The 27,882-nt window shown below is 41.6% G+C and overlaps 1 protein-coding gene across 1 annotated transcript; it reads right to left on the bottom strand.

The window, feature by feature from the left end:
- Window positions 1–319: 319 nt before the first annotated feature.
- On the bottom strand, window positions 320–27,184 carry LOC308110138 (myosin-9-like). Its single transcript, XM_080464246.1, has 43 exons — window positions 26,978–27,184; window positions 22,557–22,747; window positions 22,341–22,481; window positions 22,074–22,230; window positions 21,845–21,872; window positions 21,219–21,312; window positions 20,783–20,803; window positions 19,532–19,624; window positions 19,004–19,067; window positions 18,552–18,650; window positions 18,228–18,371; window positions 17,356–17,451; window positions 17,182–17,258; window positions 16,842–17,036; window positions 16,212–16,385; window positions 15,894–16,067; window positions 15,141–15,255; window positions 14,808–14,998; window positions 14,587–14,708; window positions 13,514–13,583; window positions 13,253–13,413; window positions 13,001–13,109; window positions 12,112–12,243; window positions 11,783–11,989; window positions 11,561–11,698; window positions 11,304–11,427; window positions 11,051–11,222; window positions 10,740–10,952; window positions 10,457–10,601; window positions 10,164–10,370; window positions 9,948–10,052; window positions 9,359–9,511; window positions 8,355–8,603; window positions 7,653–7,865; window positions 7,313–7,525; window positions 7,039–7,200; window positions 6,774–6,902; window positions 4,354–4,442; window positions 4,069–4,192; window positions 3,741–3,949; window positions 3,485–3,593; window positions 2,359–2,531; window positions 320–1,216 (listed from the first exon to the last, which is right to left on the bottom strand). The coding sequence occupies exons 2-43, from the start codon at window positions 22,740–22,742 to the stop codon at window positions 1,108–1,110; spliced, it is 5,886 nt and encodes a 1,961-aa protein (XP_080320372.1). The 5' UTR covers window positions 22,743–22,747; window positions 26,978–27,184; the 3' UTR covers window positions 320–1,107.
- Window positions 27,185–27,882: the final 698 nt, after the last annotated feature.

Consider the following 27,882-nt stretch of genomic DNA (forward strand, 5'->3'; position numbering starts at 1 on the left):
CCCCGCACACTGACTAGGTTATAAACTATACAAGATCAAAAATTCCAATGACAGTTTGTTCAGAATATTCAGGTAATTTTTTGGGAAACTACAATTTCGATTCAATATCACGGTGCAATTGGATGTTTTTTCTGTAAAAACGGAACATGCAAATAGATTTTAAGAATGTATAGAAGTTCAAGTGACCCAGAGTGACAAGACGATTGTAAAGATGAAACCAGAAAGATGCAAAGGAAACCGACTACAGAAAACCTCAACAAGCATGAAGTTCTTAAAAAAGACAAAAGTAAAATAAAAAAAAAAAAGACAAGATTTTCAATAGCATTTCATATCGTTCAATTTATTAAGGCATTTCATAAAATACAGAAGAGCCTCACAGCGTTGGCATCAGTGATGTATAGTTTGATAATACAGTGGGCGCGTACAAGTTTATCTAAAAATAAGCTGGATTCAACATTTAGGGACTTTCATGTTGATAAATCTACTGCATAGGAGGCTACAATACAATGACCCACCACCCATGAAGTGTAAAACCAGTGAGAAGATACGTCAACCAAAAGGTCTGATACAGTGATCCTAACATTTTCACCAATATCATTGTTGTACATGGAAATATTTTATTCTCACTTGTGCCCGTTAGGTTGGAGTTGGCATTGAACCATTTTGGTTGAGGTAATAACAGTGAAGAGAAAGTTACAATACAGTAGAGGTACAGATTCTCGTCGATACCAGTGAACGTGAAGTGTGTTTTCCAACTTCAGTAAATATCTGTGTGCAAAAAAGCATTAAATGATGTGACTGGGGCCCGAACAACAACCTCAAGCCAGAGTAAATTTATATTCTAATTGCTTATTATAAGAGCAATATTTTATGACATGATACACAATTCAGTAGAAAATTGGAGCAAGAAAAGTATTTGTAGAAGCTTTTGTAGAAAAAAAAAAAATATTTCACTGATAATGAGGATTTGGCCAAATACATATTTGCATGGACAATGTGTATATAAGGCAAAAAAAACAACATTTGATTTGCTGCATCGCCGACTTATTGCTTTATTTGCATGTTGACAGTGGTCATGAAAATGGTTCCCTTTTTTGTTCTCCGCTCTCACTCAGCAGCCGGCTCCGGCTCGGTCTCCACCGACACCTCCACGTCTTCATCGCTCTCCAGGCCGCTGCGATTCACGGTCCGCTTGTAGCTGAAAGGCAGTCCAGTCCTGGAACGAGTTAAAACAAGAGACGATGAGAGACGTGTTCAAGGTTTCCAAAAACATGTGCAGCATGTAGTAATTTGGTCAACATGTAGCAACGTGTTCAAAAAGGTCATGATTTTAGAAGAAAGGAACCTCCTATATTTAATACAACCTCATCAGCAAACCTCATGAGTCATTAGTACATTTTTAAATGTCGAGCGCTGAGATTTGAAGAAAGTTAAGTTTCACTGTTTGCAGTTGTGGTCTGATCAGAGGTCAGATGAGCTTAAGTACTTGCAACAGAGCGAAAAGAGCTTTTTAAAGCAGTTTGCATGTCGGAGCATTTGTGCCCAGACATTTTTAAGTAAGAAGCCAAAGGAGTGAACCACAGATGGTAAAGTGTGATGATTGTTGAAGTCACAAAAATTTCATTTTCAATACCAAATTGTGAACAAACTGATGTGAAATTCATAGCAACAACCCAATTAAATGAAGCCAACAGTACATCTATGAATTATATTTGCAGAAACGTGTGCATGTGATTAGTATACCTTAAAATATTTTCTCCTTCATTCTCACATGAAACCAGTCATGTAGCCCATAAGCAGTCCAGAAGTCTCTAAACTAAGGACGAGGCTGGACAGCTGACAGTACATCCCTACTGTGATAACTTTAAAACACATTTGTGTACAGAGCTGAATTAACTACAATCTGCTCTATGATCCGTCATGCAAAGTAAAACACCAAAAGGTTTATTAAAAAAAAATAATAATTATTTCAGTGCAACTAATTCAAACAAACATCTGCACAAAGGACCCGTCAGCGCTGACATTTCAATGGAAACACGTTTGTTGGGACACCAGGCCCAGAGCTGCTGGTCAGTAGTTTGTGTGGTCCTCAACTTGGGGCACAAATCAGCGTTGTCCAAACAAAAATAAAGAATCTGTGTGTTCATAATTGTTTTGATGCAAGTTTTGGTGCAAACTCTGCTCCGATTGCATTTAATCCCCCGCTTTGATTTAACCACAGAAGACAAAAGTACACAACGATTTCTAGAGTGCATGAAATCAATACCCTTCCCATCAACTTGTTAAAAGTTCCACTGAAGACGGAACCATTAAAAGTCGCTCATACTCCTTTTGGATACTCGTGTTTGACGGCTTTACCTCAGCTTGCTCTTCAGAGTGCTGACTTCACGGTTCATAGCGTCTGCTGACTCGGTGGCATCGTCCAGCTCCCTCTGCAGCTTCCTGCGGTAGGCGTTGGCCCTCGTCAGCTCCTCCTCCGTCTCTTCAAGTTGACGTTTCAGCTGACGCATCCGGCTGTTGGTCTTATCCGCCTGCACACACACACACAAGTTTCTCTTAGCATCCGAGCAGGAGGACGTGCTAAAGCACATCTGCAGGGAATCACACCAGGTTCCAAACTTTATAAAAAAAATAAATACTAATTTCTTTTATTAATCATCGAGTACAAAGTAAACGAACCCAAGTGGAAAAGAATTTCAGTCCATTTCTGCTGCTCAGAGATGATTTTGTGGTTTTACACGCAATGCGCAGCTTACTGGGACACATCTTTATATAGCAATCTAACTGAACTCAATATGGTCTCTATGTTGTTTGCCAACCTGCCCGTCATCATGCAAACAAAGCTTTAATGAGCCATAAAAAAAAATAAAAAACATTCACAAGATCTTACAATCTTGCAAAATCCACCCTAAACAACAAGCAGATATTTAACGGCGCTCTCTCGTCGTCACAACAAGCCTTGATGCTCATTTTAATCAAAGGAAAAAAGGGGTGTATGAAGAGTCCAAGTAAGTTCCTCTTCTGGTTTAAAAGCAGAGTTAATATAAATAGTTTTGTTTTTATATTCTGGAAGAAATCAAACATACCACATTCAGAAACCCATTCGAGGTTATTTCAGATGTCACTTGATCAATCAGGAAATACCATCAAACTCATGTTCATCTTTAAAGTGAGATCTATCCAAGGCTGAATCCATTATGTAAAACAATGTGGAGAATCTGTAATCCAAAAACGTGCAGTGTAAGAGGAGCATTTACTCATATAGTCAAGCCCAGACAGATTAGAGCTCATAATTGAAATCTTTATCTGCAGTTTTGACCTGTCCTGATCGTTTTATACAGACTTCCTCTGGTCTTTTACTTGTGAGTATTTTGGATCTCAGGAGCTCGCTTTTACAAGTGTGCATATTTTTGTTCATGATCCAGCAGTGGTTTTTCATAATTTTCTTTTAAAACATTAAGAGGACATCATGGTAGATGCTGACCTGGTCTTTGTATTGCTCCGTGTTGCGTCTCTCATCATCAACCTGCAGCAGCACCTCTTTCAGTTTCTTCTCTGTTCGTCTGGCCAGCCTGGAGGCCTGCTGACGCTCCCTGAAACCAGCAGCAGAGGAACACCGTCATAAAACCCCAATACATCACATTTCTAATAACAGCAACCAAACTTTCCTGATAGGATGAAGTAATCTGACTGTCGACGGACAGTGGTTTGCTTCTAAAGTCGACACTGCACACACTCACTTTGACTCCACGTCGAGTTGCTCCTCCAGCTGACCGATCTTGGCCTCCAGGGTGGCGATGGCAGACTTGTACTTGGACCTGATGGTCCCCTCCAGCTCCTGCTGCTTCAGTTTGAGCTCTTTGTTCTGCCGGTCCAGCTGTGAACGCGCCCCCTCCAGGCGCTGGGAGGTGCTGCGCTCCGACGACAGCTCGGTGGTCAGCTGCTCGGACTAAAGTCAAACACAGGCGAGGGATTCACAGGATGAAGAGCAGTGACGAGCAAAGATATTCAGTCTTTGTGTGAATTCCATATTGTTAATATTGCTCCATTCACACTGCTGTATTTTACCTGCAGCGTGGCTCTCTTCATACGATCATTGACCATCTCAGTGTTGAGCTGCTCTTCCTCCAGATCCTCCTCCAGCTGGGCGATACGAGCCTCCAGCCTTCTCTTCTCATCCGTCAGCTGAGAACTAAACAGAAAAGCAACTGTTGATTCATTCAAACTGGGAAATTATTCAACTGCAAAGGCCGACCATACAGTTACATGACTAATGTATACTCCTTGATCAATACACAGTGATTGTAGAATTACTACAGTCCAAATATCAGCATCATGATATCTCCATCATACTTCTTTGTGTTGCTGCTGTTAATTTCATCCTGAAGTTCATCTCTCTCCATCTGAATTTGCCTCTTGAGTCTTTCTGCAGTAGCCAGATCCTGGAGAAGGCAAAAAAAAAACACAAGTTCATTAACAAGCGTGATACTAAGAGATGTTAACCTCTTTTATAATTTGAGTTTATAGAAAGTAAACTGCTAAAATGCCCTGCCCTAGATCTATATATGCAAATAGAAATGGTCTGATAACAGTTTTCCCAATTAAAGTTCAGTTTTTGTAAACTATAAAAGGAAACCGTTAATACTACAATAGTTGAATAGAGAGTCTAAGAATCAACACATAATTCAAGTAACCCATATATCACATCCAAATAGACTGAATTTTGTCCACAATTCAGTATAAATGTATTGTAACTAAATGCAATTCACTGCTAATCCATTTATTCTGGAACAAGCCTGATTTCATTATCACATTTCACTTCAAACTTTTTGTGCAATTACGTACATACATATCCAATATACACACACCAACACATGTATAGCCAAAATAAAATTTTCATAAGATATAATCTATTTTGAAAAATACCTACACATACACCTCATTTATCTGATTATCATGCCTGAAAAGGGGGAGGAAGAAGTAAAACCTTATCAAACCTTACCCCTTCTCCAATATTTAATAGCTATATTTTATAATTATCTTTCTGTATTAATAGTTATATGTAAATATAACGGCGAGAATGTTATCCAATATAGAAGACTTCTATATATATATATATATACACACACACACACATTTCTAAACAAAATGCCAAGTTTGCATTCATTCACAAAATGCTCTCCTTCCCAATATGCTCATTCAAATTCAAATATGGCAATATTAGAAAAGCAAAATACTGCATATTTTATACTTTTCACTGAGGACTGAAACATTTTTGGATAATTTAGTTTGATATGAGGTTTCCAACAGATGTTTTCATCAAACATATTCAATTACCACCCCCAGAAACTTAATTTCTTTAACCCCGTCTCAAAATTTTTACATCAGTTTTCCCCTTATAATGACCAAACACCATAAATTTTGTTTTATCCAAATTTAGTGATCGCTTTTTCATGTCAAACCACTTTTTAAAATGTGTTTAATTCTGATGTGATCTCATTGCTGAGCTGCTCTAAATCCCCCCCGTACAGAAAATGTTTGAAATACTTCATCTTGTTTCGTTTGCTGACGACAGTTTTATATGTCATTTATATAATGAATAAATAGTTTAGGTCCCAGCACAGAGCCCTGGGGGACACCACAAACAATATCCAAGCATGAAGACTAGAAATCCCCCATTTTCACAAACTGCCGTCTGTTGCTTAGATAACTTTTCATCCACCGATACCATAATGCTCCAGTTTATTGATTAAAATTTCATGATTTATTGTGTCGAATCTTTTTTCTTTTAGGTTTATGAACTGCACATTTTGTTAATAGAGCTGGTGATTTCTTCTACTGATTCTAATAATGCTATCAAGGACCTTTGTGATCTGAATCCATATTGGCTTTCAAACAGCAGTGTTTATCAATAAATTTATCAAATCTGAGGGAATAGCTTCTCTAAGATTTTGGAAAATTGTGGTAGTAGAGAAACGGGCCTTTAGTTATTGAATTGGTGTCCGTCTCCAGTTTTGTAAAGTGGGATGTCGTTCACAGTTTATTTCTTTTGGGAATTTACCAGATTGGAATGACAGATTGCAGATGTATGCAAGAGGATGAACAATTGCTTTGATAACCTTTTGACTGCTGTCATATCTATACTGTCATAAATGTAAAAGCAAGACATCACTTGATTGTATTTACAATACCCATTATTTCACTCTCCTCTACTGCAGTGAGAAACATTGACATGGATTCCTATGAATTAATGTTTATTTCCACCCATCATCTTCTCCAAGATTATAGATTTTTTCTACCAGATTCAGTCGAACATTTACAAAATACCTGTTGAAGTCATTAACCACATCATTCATATCATCAATATCCTTTTCATCGTTATTGAAAAGTGTCATTAGAAACGGCTCAAAACCAAGTACTCACCCTCAAGAATAAAAAAATGTGAAAAGCATTTGGAACATAGGAAACAATTATCAAATAATTTGCTATAGAATTCTAGTTTTGACTTGTAAAATTGTTAATTTTTTTTATGTTTTTTGTCTTTACTCTCTGCTGCTTCCGTTCCATATTTTATGAATTCTCAATATATTGCGTTTTGTTTTTACAGGTATTTCGCAGTCCTCTTGTGATCCATGGAGTGCCTAGATTCTTATTTCGTTTGGTGTATTTCTTTATTGGACAGTTTATCATATAATAACTTGAAGGTATACAAAAAGGTTTCATACGGAGGAATACTAAAGTCAGTCAGTGTTCACACATCCATCGTGTCCTACCTCCTGGACGTGCAGGTTGTCTGCCTCCAGAGCCTTGAGCTTCTTCTCGGTCTCCTTGGCCGTGTTGACGGCTTCATCTCTGGACAAACGAAGCTCGTCCAGCTCCCTCATCAGCTCTTTCATCTGAGCCTGCAGATATCGGTGTGAAGTCAGTTTGCTTTCCCACACAAACCAAACTGAATCACTGGTTTGACTGTAGAATCTACGTAAAGTCAGAACCCAAATTTCTGCAGCATATAGACGGTGTTTTTTTTGCAGGCTTTACCTGGAGTTTCTTCAGCTGTTTGAGGGCCTCTTCGCGCCCCTTGTTGGCAGCATCGATCTGGACTTCCAGCTCGGCCAGGTCCATCTCCAGTTTCTTCTTGGACGAGAGAGCCTGACTGCGCTGCCTGCGTTCATCCTCCAGCTCAACCTCCATCTCCCGCACCTGAGCAGTAAAATTGTTAATTTCACTCAAGGTTTGTACTTGAATGGCTGCCTGAAAACATTGAAATAGAGGATTAAAAAAATCCTAAATTCAGAAGTGTTTGCTGTCACACCCGTTTGACAAGCTGCTTTCGGCGCTCCTCCCCCTGCTCGTCTCTGGCCTGCAGGTCTCGGTCAAACTGGGCCTTCATGGCCTGCATGTTGACCTCCAGACGCAGTTTAGCATCTTCTGTAGCCTGCAGCTCGTCCTCTAGCTCCTCCAGCTGAGTCCTCATCTCCTCCAGCTGCTGGTCCATGGCACGCTTCGACCTCTCCAGCTCATGAACCTGCAGGGGGGTGGGGGGGTCAAGGGTCAACACGCACCGTTTTTCTTTCCCTGCAGAGGTCAAAAATCTTGAACGCTGGTTATTGCCACCTGCTTTGTCAGTTAACTATGATGAGAGTCGTTCTTACACTTTTGCCAACATCGTCCTTAGAGGAGACCAAGTCTTCCATTTCAGCTTTGAGCATTTTGTTGGTGCGGTCCAGCTCATCCTTCAGGCCCGTCATGGACTCCAGCTCGTGGGCCAGATTCAGAGCTCGCGTTTCTTTCTCTCTGGCCTCGGCCTCAGCCTTGTCACGCTCCTCGGCATACTGAGTGGAAATGGTTTTCTCCTCTGCCAGCATCTGAGGACAAGAGGGAAAATGAATGAAAATGTATTTGCCGTTTGATTTTTTTTTTTTTTCCCCCTCTTAATCATCGGGATTCTGCGAGTGGACGATTGTGAAAGTTTAGTGTCTGATTTGCATAAGTCCAGTTTTTAATGGGCTCCGGGTCGCATACCTCAATTCAATTTTGTGAGCAAGCTTTTTACAATAATACAAATGGGATTTAAGTTTTTAAATGGCAAAAAAGTTTGTTGTCTTATCATTAACCTATTGGTTAAATTAACAGTAGCAAGACTTAAATGCGAAATGCAGTTTCAAATAAACTGACAATTTTCAAAAACATCTATAACTTTATTTAACCGTGTGAAAATAGTGAAAAACTGAATAACCGACTGTGGTTTTTGCAAGAGATCCTTCCTGCAACATAATTTGGTAGGAAAAAAAAAAGAAAGCTATTTTCAGCCTTTGAAGACTCCTCAGTCGTCCAGTACAAACCAAACTGCTGACCTGATCAAACTTCTTCTGCTTCCTCTCCAGGTTTGAGACAATCTGCCTCAGCTGGTCCTGGTCCACCATCATGTCGTCCAGCTCCTGTTGTAAACGGGTCTTTGTTTTTTCAAGTTTGTCGTAGGCTGCCGTTTTCTCCTCCAGCTGCAGAGTGATGCTGTCCATTTCCCGCTGGACCTTCTTGCGGTTCTCCTCGGTTTCCTCTCGAGATATGGTCTCCTGCTCCACCAGCTTCTTCTGCTCTGCCAGCTGAAGACCGGAATAGAAACAAGGACAAGACGTATGTTACAGTATCAATTATGGACAATAATTTAAAATCTGAGAAATGTTTGACTCTTGGTAGATCAGCGATGGCAACCGCAAAGAAGGGTTTTCGTCTCATTTTGCTGAAATTGTCTAGTCTTCTGTACATTTTCAGTGCGTTAAACTCGTGACAGACGTGTGATACCTGCTTAAAGTTTCACTGTTTTTACTTTAACAATTGAACAGTGATTATTCTTGAGCTGCTGTTCGTTCCCATATTTCCAGCAAAGTGTCCAGATAGGCTCCATTATCTATTACCTGGTGGAGTTTATGTAATAGAGCTGGTCGGGGTCCCAGCATCACCCCTTAATGACCAGTCATGGACCAAATCAACATGAATCTTCAACTTTTCAAATTTTAGAATGCAGTTTCAACCTGAGAATAAAACCGTATTTTGGCATGCCTAAAAACACAAATGATATGTCATAACCTGTGTTTTGCCACGTTCGAATAGCATCTGAACAGATTTCTTCAGTGTGAAAGGGTGGCTGTTATTTATAAAGCGAGTCAAGTTAATAGACCTTATACTGATTTATTTATTTTTTTGCAAAGCCACACGACTCACTGAAAACAAACCAGCGACACCTTCAGGTCATCAATCGCCGTACTAGAGAACAGTTTATGCATCACTGTACCAACAGATGGAAGAAAATGATTAAATCTAGCTTTATTTTCTTCCAAGTATGACACTGGGGACTGACCTGCGCCTGCAGGGAGGCAACCTGCTTCTCCACATTCCTCTTGCTCTCCTCCTCTTCCTCCAGCATCTCCCGCATGTTGTTCTGCTCATCCTCCAGCTGCCTGAGGCGGCTCGTCAGCCCGAGCTTCTGACGATTCTCCTCATCGAGCAACTCCTGCAGATCAGTGACACAAATACAGTTTAACCCTGTGCACATAAAACTGAAGAAAACTTTAATGACCGAGCGAACTATTTTTTTGTATCAATCTGCAGATTTTTCTCATTTATTGGAATTTTGCATAAGTTTTACTTGGCTGTGGCAAAATGGCAACAAGTAAAGCAAATGCTTATCAATTGAAGCATGCACAGTAAAGAGAAAATCTTAATATCGACAGTTCTCAGATATAAAATCTGTAGCTATTCACATCTGACCAAACTTTTGCGTTGTAGAATATATTTTTTTTTAAAAAGACATAAAAAGTTTTATTTTAAAAAACTAAAATAAAGCTTTAGTGACTCAGCGCACTGAATTGACTGAGTTCATCAAAATGTAAATCTGTCAGGTACGAAAACCAATTTGCTTATTTGTAATATTATAGTATCATTATTACCTGTGTATCCTGCAGCTGAGACTCAACAGAAGAAAGGTCCTTGCTGGATTTGATGTTGTTGCCCTCTGCTTCACTCAGAAGGCTGTTTGCATTCTCCAGCTCTTTCTAGAAAAGAAATAAGACACCATAATTCATCCAGTTTAATCATCGTATCCCCCTTCACACATTTGTTCATATTTCTTAATCCTTCCAGCTCAGAAGTCACCTCATCCATACCTGCATCTTGGCGGTCTTCGCTTCCAGGTCCTGTCTCTGTCGCTCACTTTCCTCATGTTTGATCTGCAGCTCTTGAAGCTGAGCTTCAGCCTTCTTGCGACGGTGCTCAGAGTCGCTTTTGCCTTTTGTCAGAGTATCCAGCTCAATCTGCAGCTCGCTCAGCTGGCTCTCCAGGGCCTGCTTGGTTTTCTCCACAGACACTTTGCTCTGCAGCACCAAGACAGAAGACACATTAGTCGTGTTGATCATATGTTTGGTGGGACCTTTTGCTGCATCTACCTGCATTAAATCACCTTTTTGGCTTGCTCCAGCTGCTCATTGATCTCATCAAACGCTTGTTTGTGTTTTTGTTTCATGTCATCCGCCTGGTCCTCATGAAACTTGGCCTCTTCCTCAAGCGTCTTTTTCAAATGAGCAACCTCCGTCTCCCTCTTGGACCTGGATTGAAAGAAAATAACATTTGCTATTGGAAAAAAAATAATCAATAAATAATAATATCTTACAGCCTGTCACTGGGTAAACATGCAGACGCCTCTTCACAAAAACAACTCAAGTCTTTCAAAGCACTGTAGATACCTGAGCTCCTGCTGAGCTGCAGTGGAATCCAGAGTGTCCTCCAGCTCGGTCTTCAGAGCCTCCAGCTCCTCTCCCAGGTCCCTGCGGTGTTTCTCCGCCTTGGAGCGAGCCTGTCGCTCCAGCTCCAAGTCCTCCTGCAGCTCGGAGATCTGGGCCTCCAGTTCCCGGATTTTCTTCTGGGCTGTGTTTTTAGCTGCAGCCTCCTCCTCGATCCTGGAGTCATGTGAAGCGAAGAGAGCAGACTTTATATACTGCCGATGCTGGGAAATGAGATCATCTAAAGTCTCACGAAAACCATCTTGGATATTCACCTGGCCAACGCAGTGAGGAGTTCCTCCTCCTTCTTGGCTAGCTGAGCTCGGAGCTCCGCGATCTGAGCCTGCAGGTCGGCAATCAGGTCACTGAGCTCAGTCGAGTCTCCCTGAAGTTTACGTCGATTCTTCTCCAACTCCTGACGCTGCTTCTCCTCTTTTCTCAGACGCTCTGCAGAGAAAATGGCAAACCAACTTAAAAATGTATGGCAAATAAATTTAATAGTGATGTAAATATTTTTTTAAAACTCACCCTCCAAGTCTGTGATCATGGCTTCATGCTTGTTCTTGAGTTTTTGCAAACTTTTGGACTTTTCTTCCTCCTCAGCCAAGTTGGTGGTAAACTCGGAGATCCTCTCCTCCAGCTGTTTCTTCTCCTAAAGGTTAGAAATACAAAAGCAAGCTTTACAACGTACACCACTTCTTACATTGCACTTGAGTTTAAACATTTCAAGGTTTCAGAAATCGCTTTCGTCTCGGTCGTTCTGCACAATAAACACCATACAAGACCTTGTTTAGCTTGTTGTTGTGGTCGTCCAGCACCATGATGTCCTCCTCCATTTTCTTCAGCTTTGCATCTGTTGTGACCTTCTCCATCTGAAGCTTTTGTCTGGCGCCTTCCTCTTCGTCCAGCTGCTGCTCCAGGTCCTAAACTCATGAACAATTTACAATATTAAGGCCGAGTGTACAATTATCAAATACTTGACAAAGTCTGATCAGGACTTCACCGACCGTGATGTTCTGCTGCATCTTTTTCCTCTCGGTCTGCATCTGGGTGACTCGGTCCTCCTCTTCCTCCAGGCGAGACTCCAGGTCGTGCAGGATCTCCTCCAGCTCCTGCTTCCTGGTGGCCAGGCGGGCCCTCATCTCCTCTGCCTCTGCGCACAGCTCCGCTTCTGCCTGGAGCTGCTCCTGAAGGGCCAACTTCTCAGCCGACAGCTGGCAGAGTCAAAATAAGACTAAGTTATGAAACCTCAGACCTGCGTCAGCCAATATTAAAGAAATTAATTCTTTTAAAAGCGACAAAGTGGTGAAAGGTTTAATTTCCCTGAGATTCTTACCTGTTGCTGCTTGGTCTCAAACTCTCTGATCTGCTCATTGGTCTGCAGCTGTCTCTCCTTCATCTTTATCAGCTCATCTTCCTTCGCCACCATCTCTTCCTCCTGCCGGGTCACTTGCAGCAGAGGCTTCACCTACAGCAGCAACGTGAAAATGGCCTTAAATACAATCATGTTTTTTTCCACAAGTAAAGGATATGAAAATTGAGATGTGCCTTTGAAGTCAGAGCAAAGTTGTAAAAATGAACTACATAAAGGATTCAATATGATTCTGAGCCGATGAACATGCCAAAAGACTTACTGGCCACTGGAGTGGCAGGATAAATTGTTAAAGTTTTAGAATCATCCACAGCATGCATTTATGAATAATCAGAACATGGACACGTTTCAAATTTAAATGAATAGTAGAACTGCATGCAAGAATAAATGACCTAATTTAAAAAGAGTTTTGTGTGAACAACGTTGAACTTGTATGCTGTACATCATGCAGAGAACCAGAAAGTGGCTCTTCAGTTGCTTATTGCAGCTTTAAACTGTAGAGTCAACTAGATGTTTGGCCAAATGCAATTTCTGCCACAACGAGAAATCAACACTCAAGGTTAAGATCTGATGGGTAATAAATTAATTAGGTGTTATTAATTGCTTAGCAACGACTGTTCTGCCACATATTTTATTTCCAGGAAGTGGACATGTAGACAGATGAAATGAAGCAGATCTTCCTGCAATCTTAAGATTTTAAATGTTTAAACAATTAGCGACCATAATGCTGATCAGATGATCCTGAACTGCAGGGCGCAGCATGACGGAAAGCTGGTTTAACTTAACGTGTCTGTGTGTTTGATCTTGGTTTGCAAACATGACTTCGACCATCTTTAATACCTTCGTTTCCTACCTTAGTGAAAAGTCTCCACCACTGCCAGTTCCTGAGTTTGAGGTAAGCCACACAGTTTCTCTGGATCACTTTCATGGCCGTCAGTTGCTGCTGTCTCTTGGCGAAGGCTCTGAAGTACAACAAAATAAACATTTCTACACTCAATTGAGAAGCTTTTTTGATATATATATATATATACACATATATATGATTGGTCACATGCAGACTAAGAAATTTTAGACATTGTGAATGACACAAGCTGGTCCGGCATACTTGCGAGCCACATATCCTCTGCACCAGGCCTGGAAGCTGATGATGACATCTGTGATCTTCATGTCTCTCTCCTCCTCCAGGTGGGCCAGGACTCCGGCTCTGAAGAACACCTTACTTTGGCCGATACGGTAGAGATTTGGGTCGAGCTCGAGAGCTTTGATCTGACATGGGAGAGAAAAGTCACAGTGACGCAGGAAGGGGAAAAAATAAAATAAGAGGCAAGATGACCAGCTGCGGAGCTCCTGAATCGTTTGTCCTTACCATGAGCACACAGGCTTGCTTGCCATCCATGAAGCCCTTGGGGATTGCACTGGGAGTGAGGATTTCATATCTGAGAGATAGAAAAAGCAAAATTGTAGAAGGGCTCATCTTTGAAATGACATTGAACATGCCAATGAGCTAAATTTGATCATTTCTGATGATGTTAAGAATCAAAATTAATTAGGTCGATTATTTACAAGTAGGAGTTTGAAAGGACTGCATAAAAAAGTATGCCAATAATTCTTTAAGATTATCTACCATATTTTCTTGTCTGTGAATAAAACTTCCTCTTATATAGCACATAATTACTGTGCGAGGACGGTACTCCCTGGTTATCGGTCGCTTCTTTCTGTTTCAGGTTGTTTTCTCCTGATCCACACCGATGGTGCATTAGAGGGGCTCGCCCCTCTCTCACCATGCAGTGTGTATTGTGTGCAGTAAAGTGTAAGTGCGCGTGCTCAGGCTGTGGCTCCGTTCATTCAGTTCACGTGATTTTGATGCTTAGTGGGGCTTGAAGCCCGTAGCCCCACTAACAGTCATTGAGATGCTCAGAGCTGATTGGCTGGCGCTGATTTAGGCACTGCCTCACAGAAACGGAGCGAGTCGTCACAAATACCAGCTTGTGAGCAGTGCGAGATAAACAGTTAAGAATTAAAATTAATTAGGTAGATTATTTCCGAGTTTGAAACGCTTAGTTTAGCAGAGAAAATTAAAGTAAGTAGTTGTAAACTAACGCGGCAAGGAAGATTTTTTTAAAATCTCAGCAATTTGTAGCTTTACTGGTGGTTGAGTGGCTGAGCTGCCATCTTTAAAACATTATGACCTGGTTCAAATCCTCTCTGATATTTTTTTGATCGGCTATTTCCAAGGCTATACATCTTTACGGAATCAATGCCTATATGGTTTTTATGTTGTGGCTGAAAGGTTGTGCACCCACTTTACTTTGGAATTCAGTAGTGTCACTAGACCTGAAATAAAATCTTGCCCCACCAAGTATTTACATCTAGAAACGCCACTGATCATTTTAATTCGGTCTTAGCTGCGCTTCAAATACATCTGCTCTTGTTCATTACCTCTGTCTGAACTCCTGGAAGACGATTCGGTTCGGGAAGCCCTGTCTGCAGATACGAATCCCTTCCAAGACCCCGTTACACCTAAGCTGTTCCAGGACTAAGTGAGGCTCCAGTTTACCAGCCTGGCGGGAAAAATAAGGGACACAGGTAAAGGACAAAAATTACTAAAAATGTTTAGTCATGTTGCATTACAGATAAATACGATTGTTCCCCCCCCATACCTTCTTTTCGTGGTTGGGAATGATGCAGCGGACAAAGTTAGGGTTGGTATTTCTGAGTGTGGCCATGAGATTTCCCAGCTGCTCCTTGTAGAGCTGGCCAACGGTGCGAAACATCCCTTTACGGGTCTTGAACGCACCGTGCAAGGAGTCCGACATTCCCGCCACCTTATCCAGGCCGACTATGCGGTCCACTGTGACACACAGAGGTCAGCAATTATTCAAGACCATTTCATACAAAACTCTGTCATGGTGAAGAAATGTTCTGCTGAATCAAACCAAGGGTGAAAACGACAGCATATTACAAAAACAAACATTGAGTTGGACGTCACTTACTGTCCCTCCACAGGTCGGCTGTGAACTTGTCAGTGGACTGGTTGAGTAAAGTGGCCACACACTCATTCAGAGGGTCCATGTTTTTCAGCAACCAGTCAACGGCTTTGTAGTCCACCTGCAGCAGGAGCAACACAGCAATCAGTTTCAGCTGCGACTTTGCAGTCTCATTGTGTTATTTAATAAAGAATCGTCCAGAGGACCAAGACACCCCAAATAAACTATTAACAGGGGACACTGCATGCAGTCCTTTCTGATGACACCAGGTCGGGCTCACCCCCACCCCCCCAAAAACTCTTGATTTACATGGACCCGCATATATTTATGAAGTACTCCCCTACATTCGTGATTGCCAATAGTTTTTTTTTTTTTAAGCTGTCTAAAATTATTGATTAAAGAATTTGCATCTCCATGTGGAATAAACTGGCTTTTGTGTAGAGGTGAGCAACTCCACCAGAATTTAGCTTTGTCACTCTAGAAGAGGACATTGGGTATTTTCAAAGCTTAAACAAATTCATAACTTGTTTCTGTAGTGACTTAATCATATTGAGTATATACGTGTGCATTATGTCAAATATTAAACTTGCCAATAAAGCCGTAGCATCTATTTCTCGATATAAATCAGTTTAAGGACAAACCATAACGTCAGGCACACTCTGTATTCTTCACTGAAGACAGTAACCGTTGTCCTTTTCTAAATATTAAAGGTCACACACCTCACATGGAAAATGTTACAGAAACACAAAGTATTCTGACCTTTCCTGCGTAGTGCATGATGCAGAAATCAGCCTCGTCCTTGAAACTCTTTGGTTTCTGGAACTTGGGGTGGGTTCCCTGCTCCTGGACTACCTTCTCCACAAAGGTCTTGTCCGTGGCTTTGGGGAACCAGCACTCTTCATCCAGCAGAGCCAGGATGCCTGGAGGTCCGGCCTGTGAGGAGCAAACAGCATGAGGACCTGTCGGCGTGCAGCTCGGGGTCAACTAATGAGCCGCAACTTGTTTGGCACGACTGTTTGTTGCAGAACAAACAAGCAGAAACGCCTGCAGCCAGGGTGCAACTAACAAGCAACATACAGGCTTTTCAATGAGATCGATGCAGGGCTGCAGGTCCAGGCCGAAGTCGATGAAGCTCCACTCGATGCCCTCCCTCTGGTACTCCTCCTGCTCCAGGATGAACATGGTGTGGTTGAAGAGCTGCTGCAGCTTCTCGTTGGTGAAGTTAATACAAAGCTGCTCGAAGGAGTTCAGCTGCAGGAGGGGAAATGAACATTTAAAGGATTAGTTAATGGTAAAAGCTGGTCCTTTGAAGTACCAAATTCAAAAGAAAGGCCTCCTGCAACATTTAATGACAACCCAGCCATTGCATTCAAGCACATTTGAGTGAAAAGACTGAGTTCAGTTGCCCTGCAGGGTTGCAGACATATTGACCAATAAGATGCAGCATTTATCAGACTCTTGCAGACATTTGGCACTTGAGTGTTATTTGTGCTGCCCCACCCACAAGTGTAGTGGTTGCACAACATGATTTAATGTCTCAGCCACAAAAGGATCTTGAACATGTTTAAATAAAGCCTCCCTGAGGGACACAGAGTTAAAACTAACTAGAAAGCAAACTAATCAAGGTTTCATTTTACATTTGTCATATTTTCAGAAAGCGTGTTATTTTTAATGCACTTACTTCACATGTCAAAGTGGACCGCTCACCTCAAAGATCTCGAACCCAGCGATGTCGAGGATGCCGATGAAGGAGGCGCCCTGTCGCTTGGTTTTGTCCAGGGCTTTGTTGATTCTCATGACCAACCAGCGAAACATCCTCTCGTAAGAAGCTTTGGCCAGAGCCTCCACAGCAAACTCTGCCTGCTCCTGGGTCTGAGCCTTCTGGACGTAGTCTCTGCCCACCTGGAAACAAACATGCTCCACATTCACTGCATGAAACACAACGGGCAGAATACTTTTTATGGGAAGTTGTGACTCAAAAGAAACACATGAAATGTCTTTGAATGGCTATAATGAGAAGATGATGCCTCATGCAGAAGTTGCACACCTTGATTCTGGGCGACAGGATGGCTCGTGTGAAATCCGTCACATTGACGCTCAGCAGATGACACACTTTCTGTGCAGCTGAAGGTGAAAACACGATGCAAACACTGATGAACACTGGGAGGCAGCATGCAAGAAGTTAAGATGATGACAGAGACAGTGGCGTGGATGTGCTTACCAGTGTCGTCAGGCATGGACGCCTGGTCGGAGTGACGCTCCTTCTTGAACGTCATGTTCCCCAGCTGCAGCACAGCAGACACCACCTTCAGTAGACCTGAGTGGGAAAGAGGAACACTTTACAACTCACTGGTTGAACCCAGAGAAGAAGTTGGCCCACATTTCTGAAATATGATTTTATACCCTTATGTGTAATCAAAACTTCTGTTTTGTGTGCTTTATTCCTTAGACAATTTTGAGTCGAGATTGTAGGGTGAAAAAAAAGATCAAGTACGAAACCAGAAAAGTGGATTTTAGTCGCTGATGTGTAATTATCCTACGGTATGTCTTCTGATTGTTGACAAGTCAGAATTCAGCCAAATCTGTCTTAACTTCCACATGTTTGCTGAAATCATTTTAATGTTTTCAGAAAAGAAAAAATGTTTTTCTAACACTTACAAAATTAGGTAATACATTTTCAATTTTGCAGAGAATGTGTGCATCATTAGACTTGAAGTACCAACTCACTTGTATGCTTGTTTTAGAAACTGTAAAATAGAGCTGCTAATACTATCATACACACATCTCTAGGAGTGAACAAAAAACATGCATTTCAACAGGAAAAGGAAGATGGACTGGTCATGTCACTTTTACTTGAATGCTTATTGAAACTTTAGAAAGTTGTTCGATATGAAATCGTATCCTATAAATTCCAACATTTGTTTCATCAAAATCTTCACAAAATGAAAGCAAGTAGATTAATTTACCTAAAGGCAATTTAATGCTTTTGTCACAAATAGAAAGTAATTTTATAACTTTCTATTCAAAGTCAAATCATCAAGTTGAATGAATTTTCCTGCTGCCGTTTTACAAAGTTAAGCTAAAGAAAGTCACCTATTCTTTCCTCCTCCGGGATGCTCATGATCTGAAAGGCATCCATAGTTTCAGTGAACAGGTCTTTGTCCTGCTGCCCGGGAATCGTCACGTTTCCATTGGACAGAAAGCGATACTTGCTGTAATCTTCCAGACACAACTCAGCTGGACGAAGAGGAGAAACAATTGATTTTAGATTTTGATTTCTATAAGACAAATCTTAAAAGTTTGACTCAAGTTTCTCAGTTCAAACCATCGATAAAATGTTAAAGGCTGGATTATGTTCATCCATCAACGCAAACTGCGCTGTGCCTTTCATGAGTGTTCTAATGAATGAGTGCTCACAGCGCAGCTTGTCTCCTGCTCCGGTCAGCATGTAGTAGAAGATGTGGAAGCTCCTCTCCTCTTTTGCTTGTCTGATGGCTCGAGACTTCTCCAGCAGATCTGACGGCATTTCAGTCGAGGAGAAAAACATCGAGCAACTACATAGACCAACCTTACAATCGGGTTGAATGAAGATTGGCCTGCATCACCTACAATTTACATGAATTTGGAGCAGAGTTGTAGGAAAAAAAGGTGGCGCTTCAAATGAACTGAAATATTCAGTAAGTTTCAGCCTTCACGCAAATTTGATTTTAGTTCAAAAATAATATCTTTGCATAAAAGCCACCACCCCCCCCGCATGTTTGTATGTTTACATTTTAGTAAACATGCAAAACGAACTTCACATGTCTTCTGTGGCCACAGAACAGATAAAATCACATCACCAGGAAATGGATTTAAATAAAAAAGGATACAAGTTTCGATGTTGGCTCCAACGATGTATCCATTCACATCAAAGTTGATCCTGATAAACTTTCCCTAAAAAGAAAAACATGAATAATGTTCACATGAAGAACAACAACTTGGTATTTACAGATGTGGGCGTGGCGTAAACAGAGGAGACATGGTGGGAAAAACTGAGGAAACTGTCTACATGGGGTTTGATAACATTTGTAGTTCATTCAGACGAGCCCAGAAAGTTCTACATAAGACTAAATATATTAAAAGGTCCAACAATAGGAGGAGTTCACATGCATCCCAGCTTACTGAGTCGTGTCAGATCCTTATTAGAACACTAAGGGATGCCAATGACATGCATGGTGATACGAGCACAAAACCGACATCTCGGTGTGTCTCACTGGGGTGGTTAATAGTTTCATGTGTACATTAGGTTATCGAGTCTCCCCGTCAGGTGTAATATGGGGCCACTGTGCATTATCTGACAATTTAGTTCATGTAAAGCTCCAAAGAAGCCCAATACAATAGCCCTACAGATTTCTTACAAATCGGGAGGAGTTGTCATTTTTGACGGTCTTTGCGTTGCCGAAGGCCTCCAGGATGGGGTTCGCCTGCAGCAGCTGCTTCTCCAGTTCCCCCTGACAAAGAAACAAAGTATTAGACTCCAATAACACGTCGCTGTGACACCCAGAAGGAGCCCGGTTAAGCAAGCACAACTGGAAATCATGCACTTTCTTGCGGCACTGCAGATCTTTCATTACTGGAGACTACATATGTGCAAAGACTTGTCAGCCCATTAAAAACAATTCCGGCCGCAAACGCACAAAAGAAGGACCTGAGGGGATGTTATCGTTGCCCAACCAACCAGACGCACAAGCAAAAACTGACTCCTGCACATTCCTGCACACATTCCCGCAGCGCAGCAAGCCCACTCAAGCACAAAACCCTGCAAGGTCGACCGTCTATGCAGGCACAAACAAGACGATACAAGAAGCAGGCGGGCCGGCCGGCCAAGATCCCCCCAAAACAAACGCAACTGTGTCAATGTGCCGTCAACAAATTTAAGCAAGCAACATTACACAACAATGACATTTCCAGACTGAGGGGGGCAGTGACAACCCTTCACCTGATCAAGCTCTGAAAAGAGCCACAAAACACTCTGATCAAGTTACGCCTCGGCTGTGAAAATGCGTCTTTTCATTCCCCGAAGCCAGACAAATCCATGATGGCTGGAAAACCCGTTTTAAAGAAAATATTTAACTCCTGTACAATTTTGTACAGAGTAAATAATACTCTGCGTTCAGGAAGTAATCTTTCCAATGGAGAGTGACGTTATACAGGTGCATCTGTTAATTAGAACTCCAAATATGAAACTAAAGTCAGGAGATGGTGAGTTTAGCTTAGCATAAACACTGGAAATAATCAGGAGAAACCATTATTCGCTTGGGCGTGTCAAAAAAAAAAAAGAAAAAAAGAAGAGGGTTTAAAGAACCTTGAGTGAAAATGACTTGCGATTTTATAAGGATTGAGGCATCCGCCTGGTTTGCACACTTATGCACAGATTAAACAAACGAGATATAACTTGTTGGCTTTGAATGTTCAACTGGGTGGAGTTTGTTATTTTGAGAGCTGGACCAGCCATTTTTGCCCACTAGTGCACAGAAACAAGTTCCATCTTTTCATTTCATAGCACAAATAATCAGGAACACATTCCCTGTAATGCCCAGACAAGCCGAATTAAAGACTTTTTGTTAGTAGTGTAGTATGGACACTTATGGAGACAGAGATCAACTCACATGTGACAACACAGCATTGCCCTGCAAGAAGAGGTAAAAGAATTAAAATGAATACAATTCAGCACAACTGATAACTTCAGCACACAAATTGCATAACTTGCAGATGAAACCTGGTGTCACCCACTGGATCACAGAGAGGATTTATGAAATCTTTCCTGTCGGGTCTTGCACAGTAACCTACATTTAAATGTGACACCACACACTCACAAAGACACGTCTGCATTTTGCTTCATTTCTAGTGAAAGCCGAGGTGAGGCAGGCACGTCGAGGCCTGAACCAGGAATGCTCTGTGGTCTCAGGTACACTACATCGTACAGATGGCCCAACATGGAAAACTACAAACAGGAGAAATACGGGGGGCACTTCCCCCTCTTGGACTTCAAACATTCGGCGGAACAACGATAAATTGTGAAAAGAGAAAAACACTCTCACTAACCTGATCTTTCTTGGACTTGAATGACGAGGCGACGTGTGCAAGATACTGAATGACTTTCTTTGTATTTTCCGTTTTTCCTGCTCCCGACTCGCCACTGCACAACACAAAGATTTACTCAAAGGACGCACCAGTAAGGAGTCATCGATACAAAAAATATTTTTCACCTAGAAAGATTTCACGACTAAAACACATCAACTGTCGAGTCTTTGAAATAAAGACTTTAACTTTCTCTTTTTAATCTGCAACAATAGTTAATCTTTAATCATTCTAGGGCAGTAAAACAATTACAATAGTGACTTATAGTGTAAAGATTTCCTTTACTTTGACGCTCCAGATTATATTTTAGTCATTTTTAATATGGTCCAAATGGATTTAATTAACCACGCTTGACTCGATCAAAAATAGTCAGTTGAGACAACGCCTCAATTTTAAGCAATTAAAACAAAATTGCTAATCCAAACTTTCTCAAGCCTCCCAGGTTCTTCTACAGGTTGGAAATTTGAGCATTTTCAGAAAACACCACATTGCAAGATAGCGCCAATTTCTACACACCAGGTCTTTTAGAAATTATGTTTTCTTTTTCCAATCTACAGTCAAGTTTATTAAAGAAGAAAAGGAAGACGTACGTGCACAGAATGGACTGGTCCTCACGATCTGAAACACACAAATAGCTGGAGTGAAGATCAGGTGTATGATTGTACAACAGAATAAAAAAAAAAAATAATTTTGCCAATTCATTTTCGATGCCTTCGTTTTGGGACCTACAGTATTTATGATGGGCTGCAGATATATTTTAGATAACATTAATGCTGAAGGATTCAGTCCTGATCAATACAAGAGAAAAACGACAGATACCCTGCATCATGCTCCTGTAGGCCGTATCTGTGATGGCGTAGATGTGCGGGGGCATCTCGTGTCTCTTCTTGCCCTTGTACATGTTCACTATCTCCTCGGTGTAGATGGGCAGGTACTTGTACGGGTTGACCACCACACAGAAAAGACCGGAATACGTCTGAAAGAGACGGAGCAGAAAACCAATCACAGAAACGGTAATATAGAGAGTTTTGGTTTGTACACACCGAAGAGTTTGTTGTGTGCGGAGGTTGGTTCACTCAAACTCACATAGATGAGACCGGAGTAATACCTCTCCTTGAGGTTGTGAAGCACGGACGCCTCGTTCAGACAGGTGAGCTCTGCCATGTCCTCCACCTTATTGAACTTGGGGGGATTCATCTTCTGGATGTCGTCCTTGTTGACTTTCACCTGATGGTTACGCAAACAAAACGTAAACAAAATCTGACAGAAGATGAAATCATTCACAAGAGAAGAGACGGGTACCTTCTTTCCATTGTCCGCCAGCTCCACCACACACTCGTCTCCATGCTCCTCTTTCACGGAGCCGGCCTCGAAGCCCATCTTCTCGCTGGGGATCCACACCAGCTTCTTGGTGGCCCAGTCGGCCTGGGCCAGAGGGTTGCTGGCTGAGCTGCGGTCCCCATACAGGAACTTGTCTGCGTCCGTCATGGTGGCTTTACAACACAGCACAAGAGCAGATTCAAAACACAAAGCCATGGACAAACTGAAATTCAACTGCATTTCAGAAAAATGAATATTTACCAATTACTTCTAAGAGTAAGCTTTTGTGTTATTTATTCAGCAGGTAATAAAATGTGTTTTGTGATGAGCCAGCATTCTGTCTCCACCTGTTGCAGTGTTGCTCCCGAAGCCTCAACAGTGAATCAGACACCTCAAACAAATCACACGTGACTGGCTTAACAAATGTGCAAAGTATAGTCAAGTCTACAGAGCTATGGATCATCCTCCAGCATGAAGTCATCTTTAATCATCTGTGGTTCCAACGAGTGGAGTCCGGAGATGAGTCACTAAACATCTGCAACGCACAAAGGACGTCTATGGTGCTGGTGGACTATCAAAGTAGAATGGAGGGATTCACACGTTAAAGCCGCTATAAAGAAATTTAAATAGAAGAAACACAAAAATACCATTAAACCTATAAATATATGTAGAGATTCATCTTCACGCAAAATCCTGAGACTTTGTTTGGAGAAGCAGGCTGCTGTGTTGACATGCAGCGACACACAGCTTGTATTTCAGGTCGTACAGCGTCAACAGCTGATCAAATAAACTCATTCCTGTGAAGCCAAAAGGGAAAAGTGGTACTCTTCATGTTGGACTTCCAGCTCCCAACCTGGTCATTTTAATTTTACACCAAAAGACACAAACCACACAGATGTTGGGTGGCAGAAGATGAAGTGCATCAAGTTACAAAACAAATGTTTTGATCTGACATTTATTAAATTGACAAAGCAGTAATAATTGCACCAGAATGTCATAAGTTGCACAATTCAGATAAGAAGACCTGCTGCAAGTCTACAACAGTTCCGAAGTCCTTCATGTTACTGGTTTAAACAACAATCGGATTTCAGTTCTGGAACCAGCTTTCATCAAACTCAGTTCAGTTGCAAACAGAAGGTTTGGGGGTGGTGAAGTTCAAGTTCAAATAGGCCCCACTAACAAGACTTGTGTCTCCAAGTTCCTTTTATTAAGCCAAGCCTGCCCTTAATCATCTTTTAACACCGAGTTGACCGTGAAGCTGTTAAGGTGACAGCTCCTCCCACCGTCAGGGATGTTGCTCTGATAGAAGTCATACACACAAGAGAAGAAGTTGTGTTCAGTTGAGCGACTAAAATCACCTCTTCCACCTGAGATTCAGTCAAACAGCTGTTGGGCAGTCACGGCCCAGTTAGAGCTTAATGCATTCAGTTTACTGGACACCAGATGTGCACGAGACAAGTGCTTAGCAACATTTACCTGCACAATAAGGATCTTTATATTAGAACTCTGTAGAACAGCTGGAGCACCAAGGAGGAAAAACTGAAAGTATATCCAGCATGTTGAACTAGACCAACCGACCCCCCCCCCCCGTCCAGCTGAACTCCTCTAGTCCTTCTACCTGTCCGGCCTTTATTCCACGTCTGATCCACATTCCTTCCTCACCAACTCATTACACAGAATTCCTTAAATTCCCAACTCCTGCTCATTATTCATGACCTCCGATCACATCAGCGATTTCCTCCAGAGGTCATAAATGTACAGCTCCTACAGACGGCATCATTTCAAGCGTCAGTTCCGTGGAGGTCCTGACACTGGGATGAGGAGCAGGAATGTGGAGCAAGTCCAGGCAGAGAGAGAAATGTCATGAGTCTCCCCCACCACACCCTGAAGATACGCTCGGTGCAGAATCGAAAAAAAAAAAAAAAAAAGAAATGCCTGAAGATTCTAAATTGAAAGATTAAATCGATTGTTTGGCTTCCGATTGCATTTCCATGTATTACACAAGTTCTTACTGGCACAGGTCAAGTGTACACTCTGAAGTCAATCGTCCAGTTTTCAGATTAATAAGCAAGATTGTTTATTTCTAAAAGGAAACACGAGGCCTATTATTTTTAACCCTTCATATAAATGTGTAAATTATAAAAGAGTCTGAAACATTTGTTTCCCCTTTTCTGTTTTATACGGAACAGAATATAGAGTAAACACACTGGAGGCATTTGAATGGAAAATATGATCCAAATAAGGCCATATTTGAAACATAGACTTCCTGCCAGGCATTTATGAACTAAATACTATATAAAACAAGCTTTTAAATCCCATTACAAAGACACGTTTCAATTACAATCACTTGTCATTGTGTTGCAATGAGTCTTTGTCACTCAGCCAGTCATGCCGAGTCATGAGTCGGTCATTTGTTTTTTTCCAAGATCTGATAATGGTTAGAGTCGCATCGTTTCAAATAACCATAAAACAAACTTCAGTAAATATGCATCAAATATCTGCTGTGATCCGACGGGTAAAATTCGTGGTTTTGTTATTGGAGGAAAGTCGATCTATTTCAGGGCGTTTCTTGGCCACCATAGTTCTACGTCACACAATTCTACAAACTAAAAAAGATAATAAAAAAAAAAAAGCTTTGATAGCTCAATGAGGTTTTCAAAAACCTTCAGAAAACTGTAAAGGCTTTAATTTTACATAAACATTGGTTCTACAATACCAACTTCAATCCGTCGTCCTCTGAGGTAGAGGACGGCTGATAAAAGCAAAGTGAGTGTGGAGGGAGCTAAAGAGAGTGTGTTTATAGAGCGGGGGATAAAAGGATCAGTGCACAAGGTGTCATCTGTGTCTCTCTTAAGTTCATTATGTGCTCAGACTCTTGGAGATCAGTGGGGGGAGGAAGAGGAGCACACTGACATTTCTATTATGTCGCTTTGAAGTCCTGCAGGATTCACTCAGTACCAAACACACCAGTGATAATCAACGTGAAGCGTGAGCATCTTGTGATATTCACATGCATGTGGCTCTGCTGTTGACGCTACCTCATGGGCCAACTTCCTCAGGAAGTTGCACAAAGTCTGCCTCTGCACATTAGGACACCCTGTGGTTCACCATGACTCAAAAAAACCCACCAACAGCTTTAATCTTCACACCCACCCCTGTACATCGGCTCTCATCACTTTAATGCAAAAGCCGTGACATCCTGAAAACCTCTGCTGAGGTCAGGAGACGACCACAGTCGGATCCCCTCCGGGGTGCACCACCATTGTCTGCACCGACAAATCTAATCCTCCTCTCTTCTGTTCTCCAGCAGCCTCTCAGGTCTCCTCCTGCACTGCCCCGTTCTGGGCTGCCAGTCAATCCGACTTATCCAAGGCTCTTACCAAAAAAAAACAACCCCACAGAGCACGAACCTCACCACCTGCAGCCTGGCAGCTGATACGACCAACAACGAGCCAACACAGTCAGTCGAGTTAAAGTGTGAGTGAATCAGTGGTTCACACCTGAAACATTCAAGGTGGATCAAAGAGGAGAAGAAGGCTCCACAACGTCACTCATGTGTGCATGAGAGGTTTAACGCCAGTGGCTTTAAGAGGACATTTCTGTTGCAACTTTGTGGCAAAAAGAGGAAGACGGCAGCAAGATCAGTGAACATTTGACAGTTCATGTTTGGAAATATGCAACAACTGAGAAACACTTGTCCAGGTCAGGTTGATAATCCAGGCCTGACCTGTACATCAGTGCCAGACAGTGACTTGACTGCCTGGCAAGTTTGTAGCCCGGGGTAGGACATGGCAGCAGGGTGTGGGTGTGTGTTGTGAGCCGCTTGTGTAAAGAAAAGCTCAGCTCAAACCATCTAAAAAAGTGGCACCATGTCAAGAGAGATCATAAGAAGCAAACATCAAAATGTAAACCGTAAATACCAGAGATGAAAACATGAATTTCCATAATGCAGGAAGGTCCTGTTACACAACCACTGTTACAATGCACGTTTCAAAACGGTAAACCAAAAATAAAGATATAAACCTTTAAACAAGCAAATTAATGCAACTATTGAACTACACAACAAAGTGGGTCTAAAGAGAGCAGTACATTGATATAAATTCATTAGTTTAAAAAGGAGAAAGTGTGACAAGACCAGGAAATCGACATTGCTGAGCATGACTGTGGACGTTAGTGTTTTAAATAAAATAAAAATAAATAAATAAAAGATTTAAAATTGCCAATAGTTTGTAGTTTGAAGCTTCTTGATGAGAAACACCTGGCCAGGTGCGCCACGCTGCCCTGCTCCAGCACACTCAATCAACTCAGACACACTTCTTCCATCAGGTGGTCCTTCCATCTGCAGGAGGTGTTACACAGTTTATTGCAGCCGCACTGAGAGGAGCCCCGGAGCAGAAACTCACCTGGTGTTCAGCTGCAGGCACTGGAGGTGAGCTGAGAGTCTGAGTCCGTGTCTGCAGCAGCTGCGGCTCCGCACGACTGAAAAGGCTGCAGAGAAATGAAGAGGAAGAAGAACGCGAGAGAGAGAGAGAACAGTCCTCCGGCCGTCCAGCTGCTGAGGCGCGGCTCGCTCAGGATGGACGCTGCGCACCTTTTATCCGCCCTCTTTTACTTTTTTTTTTTTTTTTTACAGGTGAGCCGGGAGCCACGCCCCCTTCCACCTCCTCCTCCTTCCGCGTTGAGTGCTGCGTTCAGGAGCTCCGAGTAAAAACACGGAGAAATGAGCTCTCTCTTAAAAACAATGAAAACACTTAAAAAACAACATTCAAAAATACCCTCCTGTGCGTTGTGCTTTTCTGGTAAATTAAGATTAATTGACATCATTTACATGTCTTATTGTCTGTTTTTGAACGTAAGCACCTGTTTTTCTGCTAATAATTGCATTTATTATTGTTTTTTGATTATTTAATTTTTCTTGTTTTCCCGTTTTTAACCTGCATTCAAAATCAAATTTAAAAAAAAGGTATTTTCTTGTTTGGTCACTTATTTTTATTGTTAATATTTCTTTATAAATCATTTCACTTATTTATTTTATTTCATCAAGAAAACGTTATTTGCTTGTAATCTATTTATTTTTTTTTATTATTATCATTATTACTACTACTACTACTACTACTACTATAATTGGGGTATGCTGTTGATAATACAGCATGTTCATTCTTTGAATAAAGATCAATAATTTAGCTGAAAAAGACATTTTTTGGAATATAAATAGTATTTCTTTTGTGGTATATAATATTTGAAATAAGCATCTTTTGATGACATACAGGTTTCTAGCATTTTCAGGAAAATGTGTCTTAAAAACGTA

This window comes from Lipophrys pholis (assembly GCF_963383615.2).
Source record: "Lipophrys pholis genome assembly, chromosome: 5".
Lineage (NCBI taxonomy): Eukaryota > Metazoa > Chordata > Actinopteri > Blenniiformes > Blenniidae > Lipophrys > Lipophrys pholis.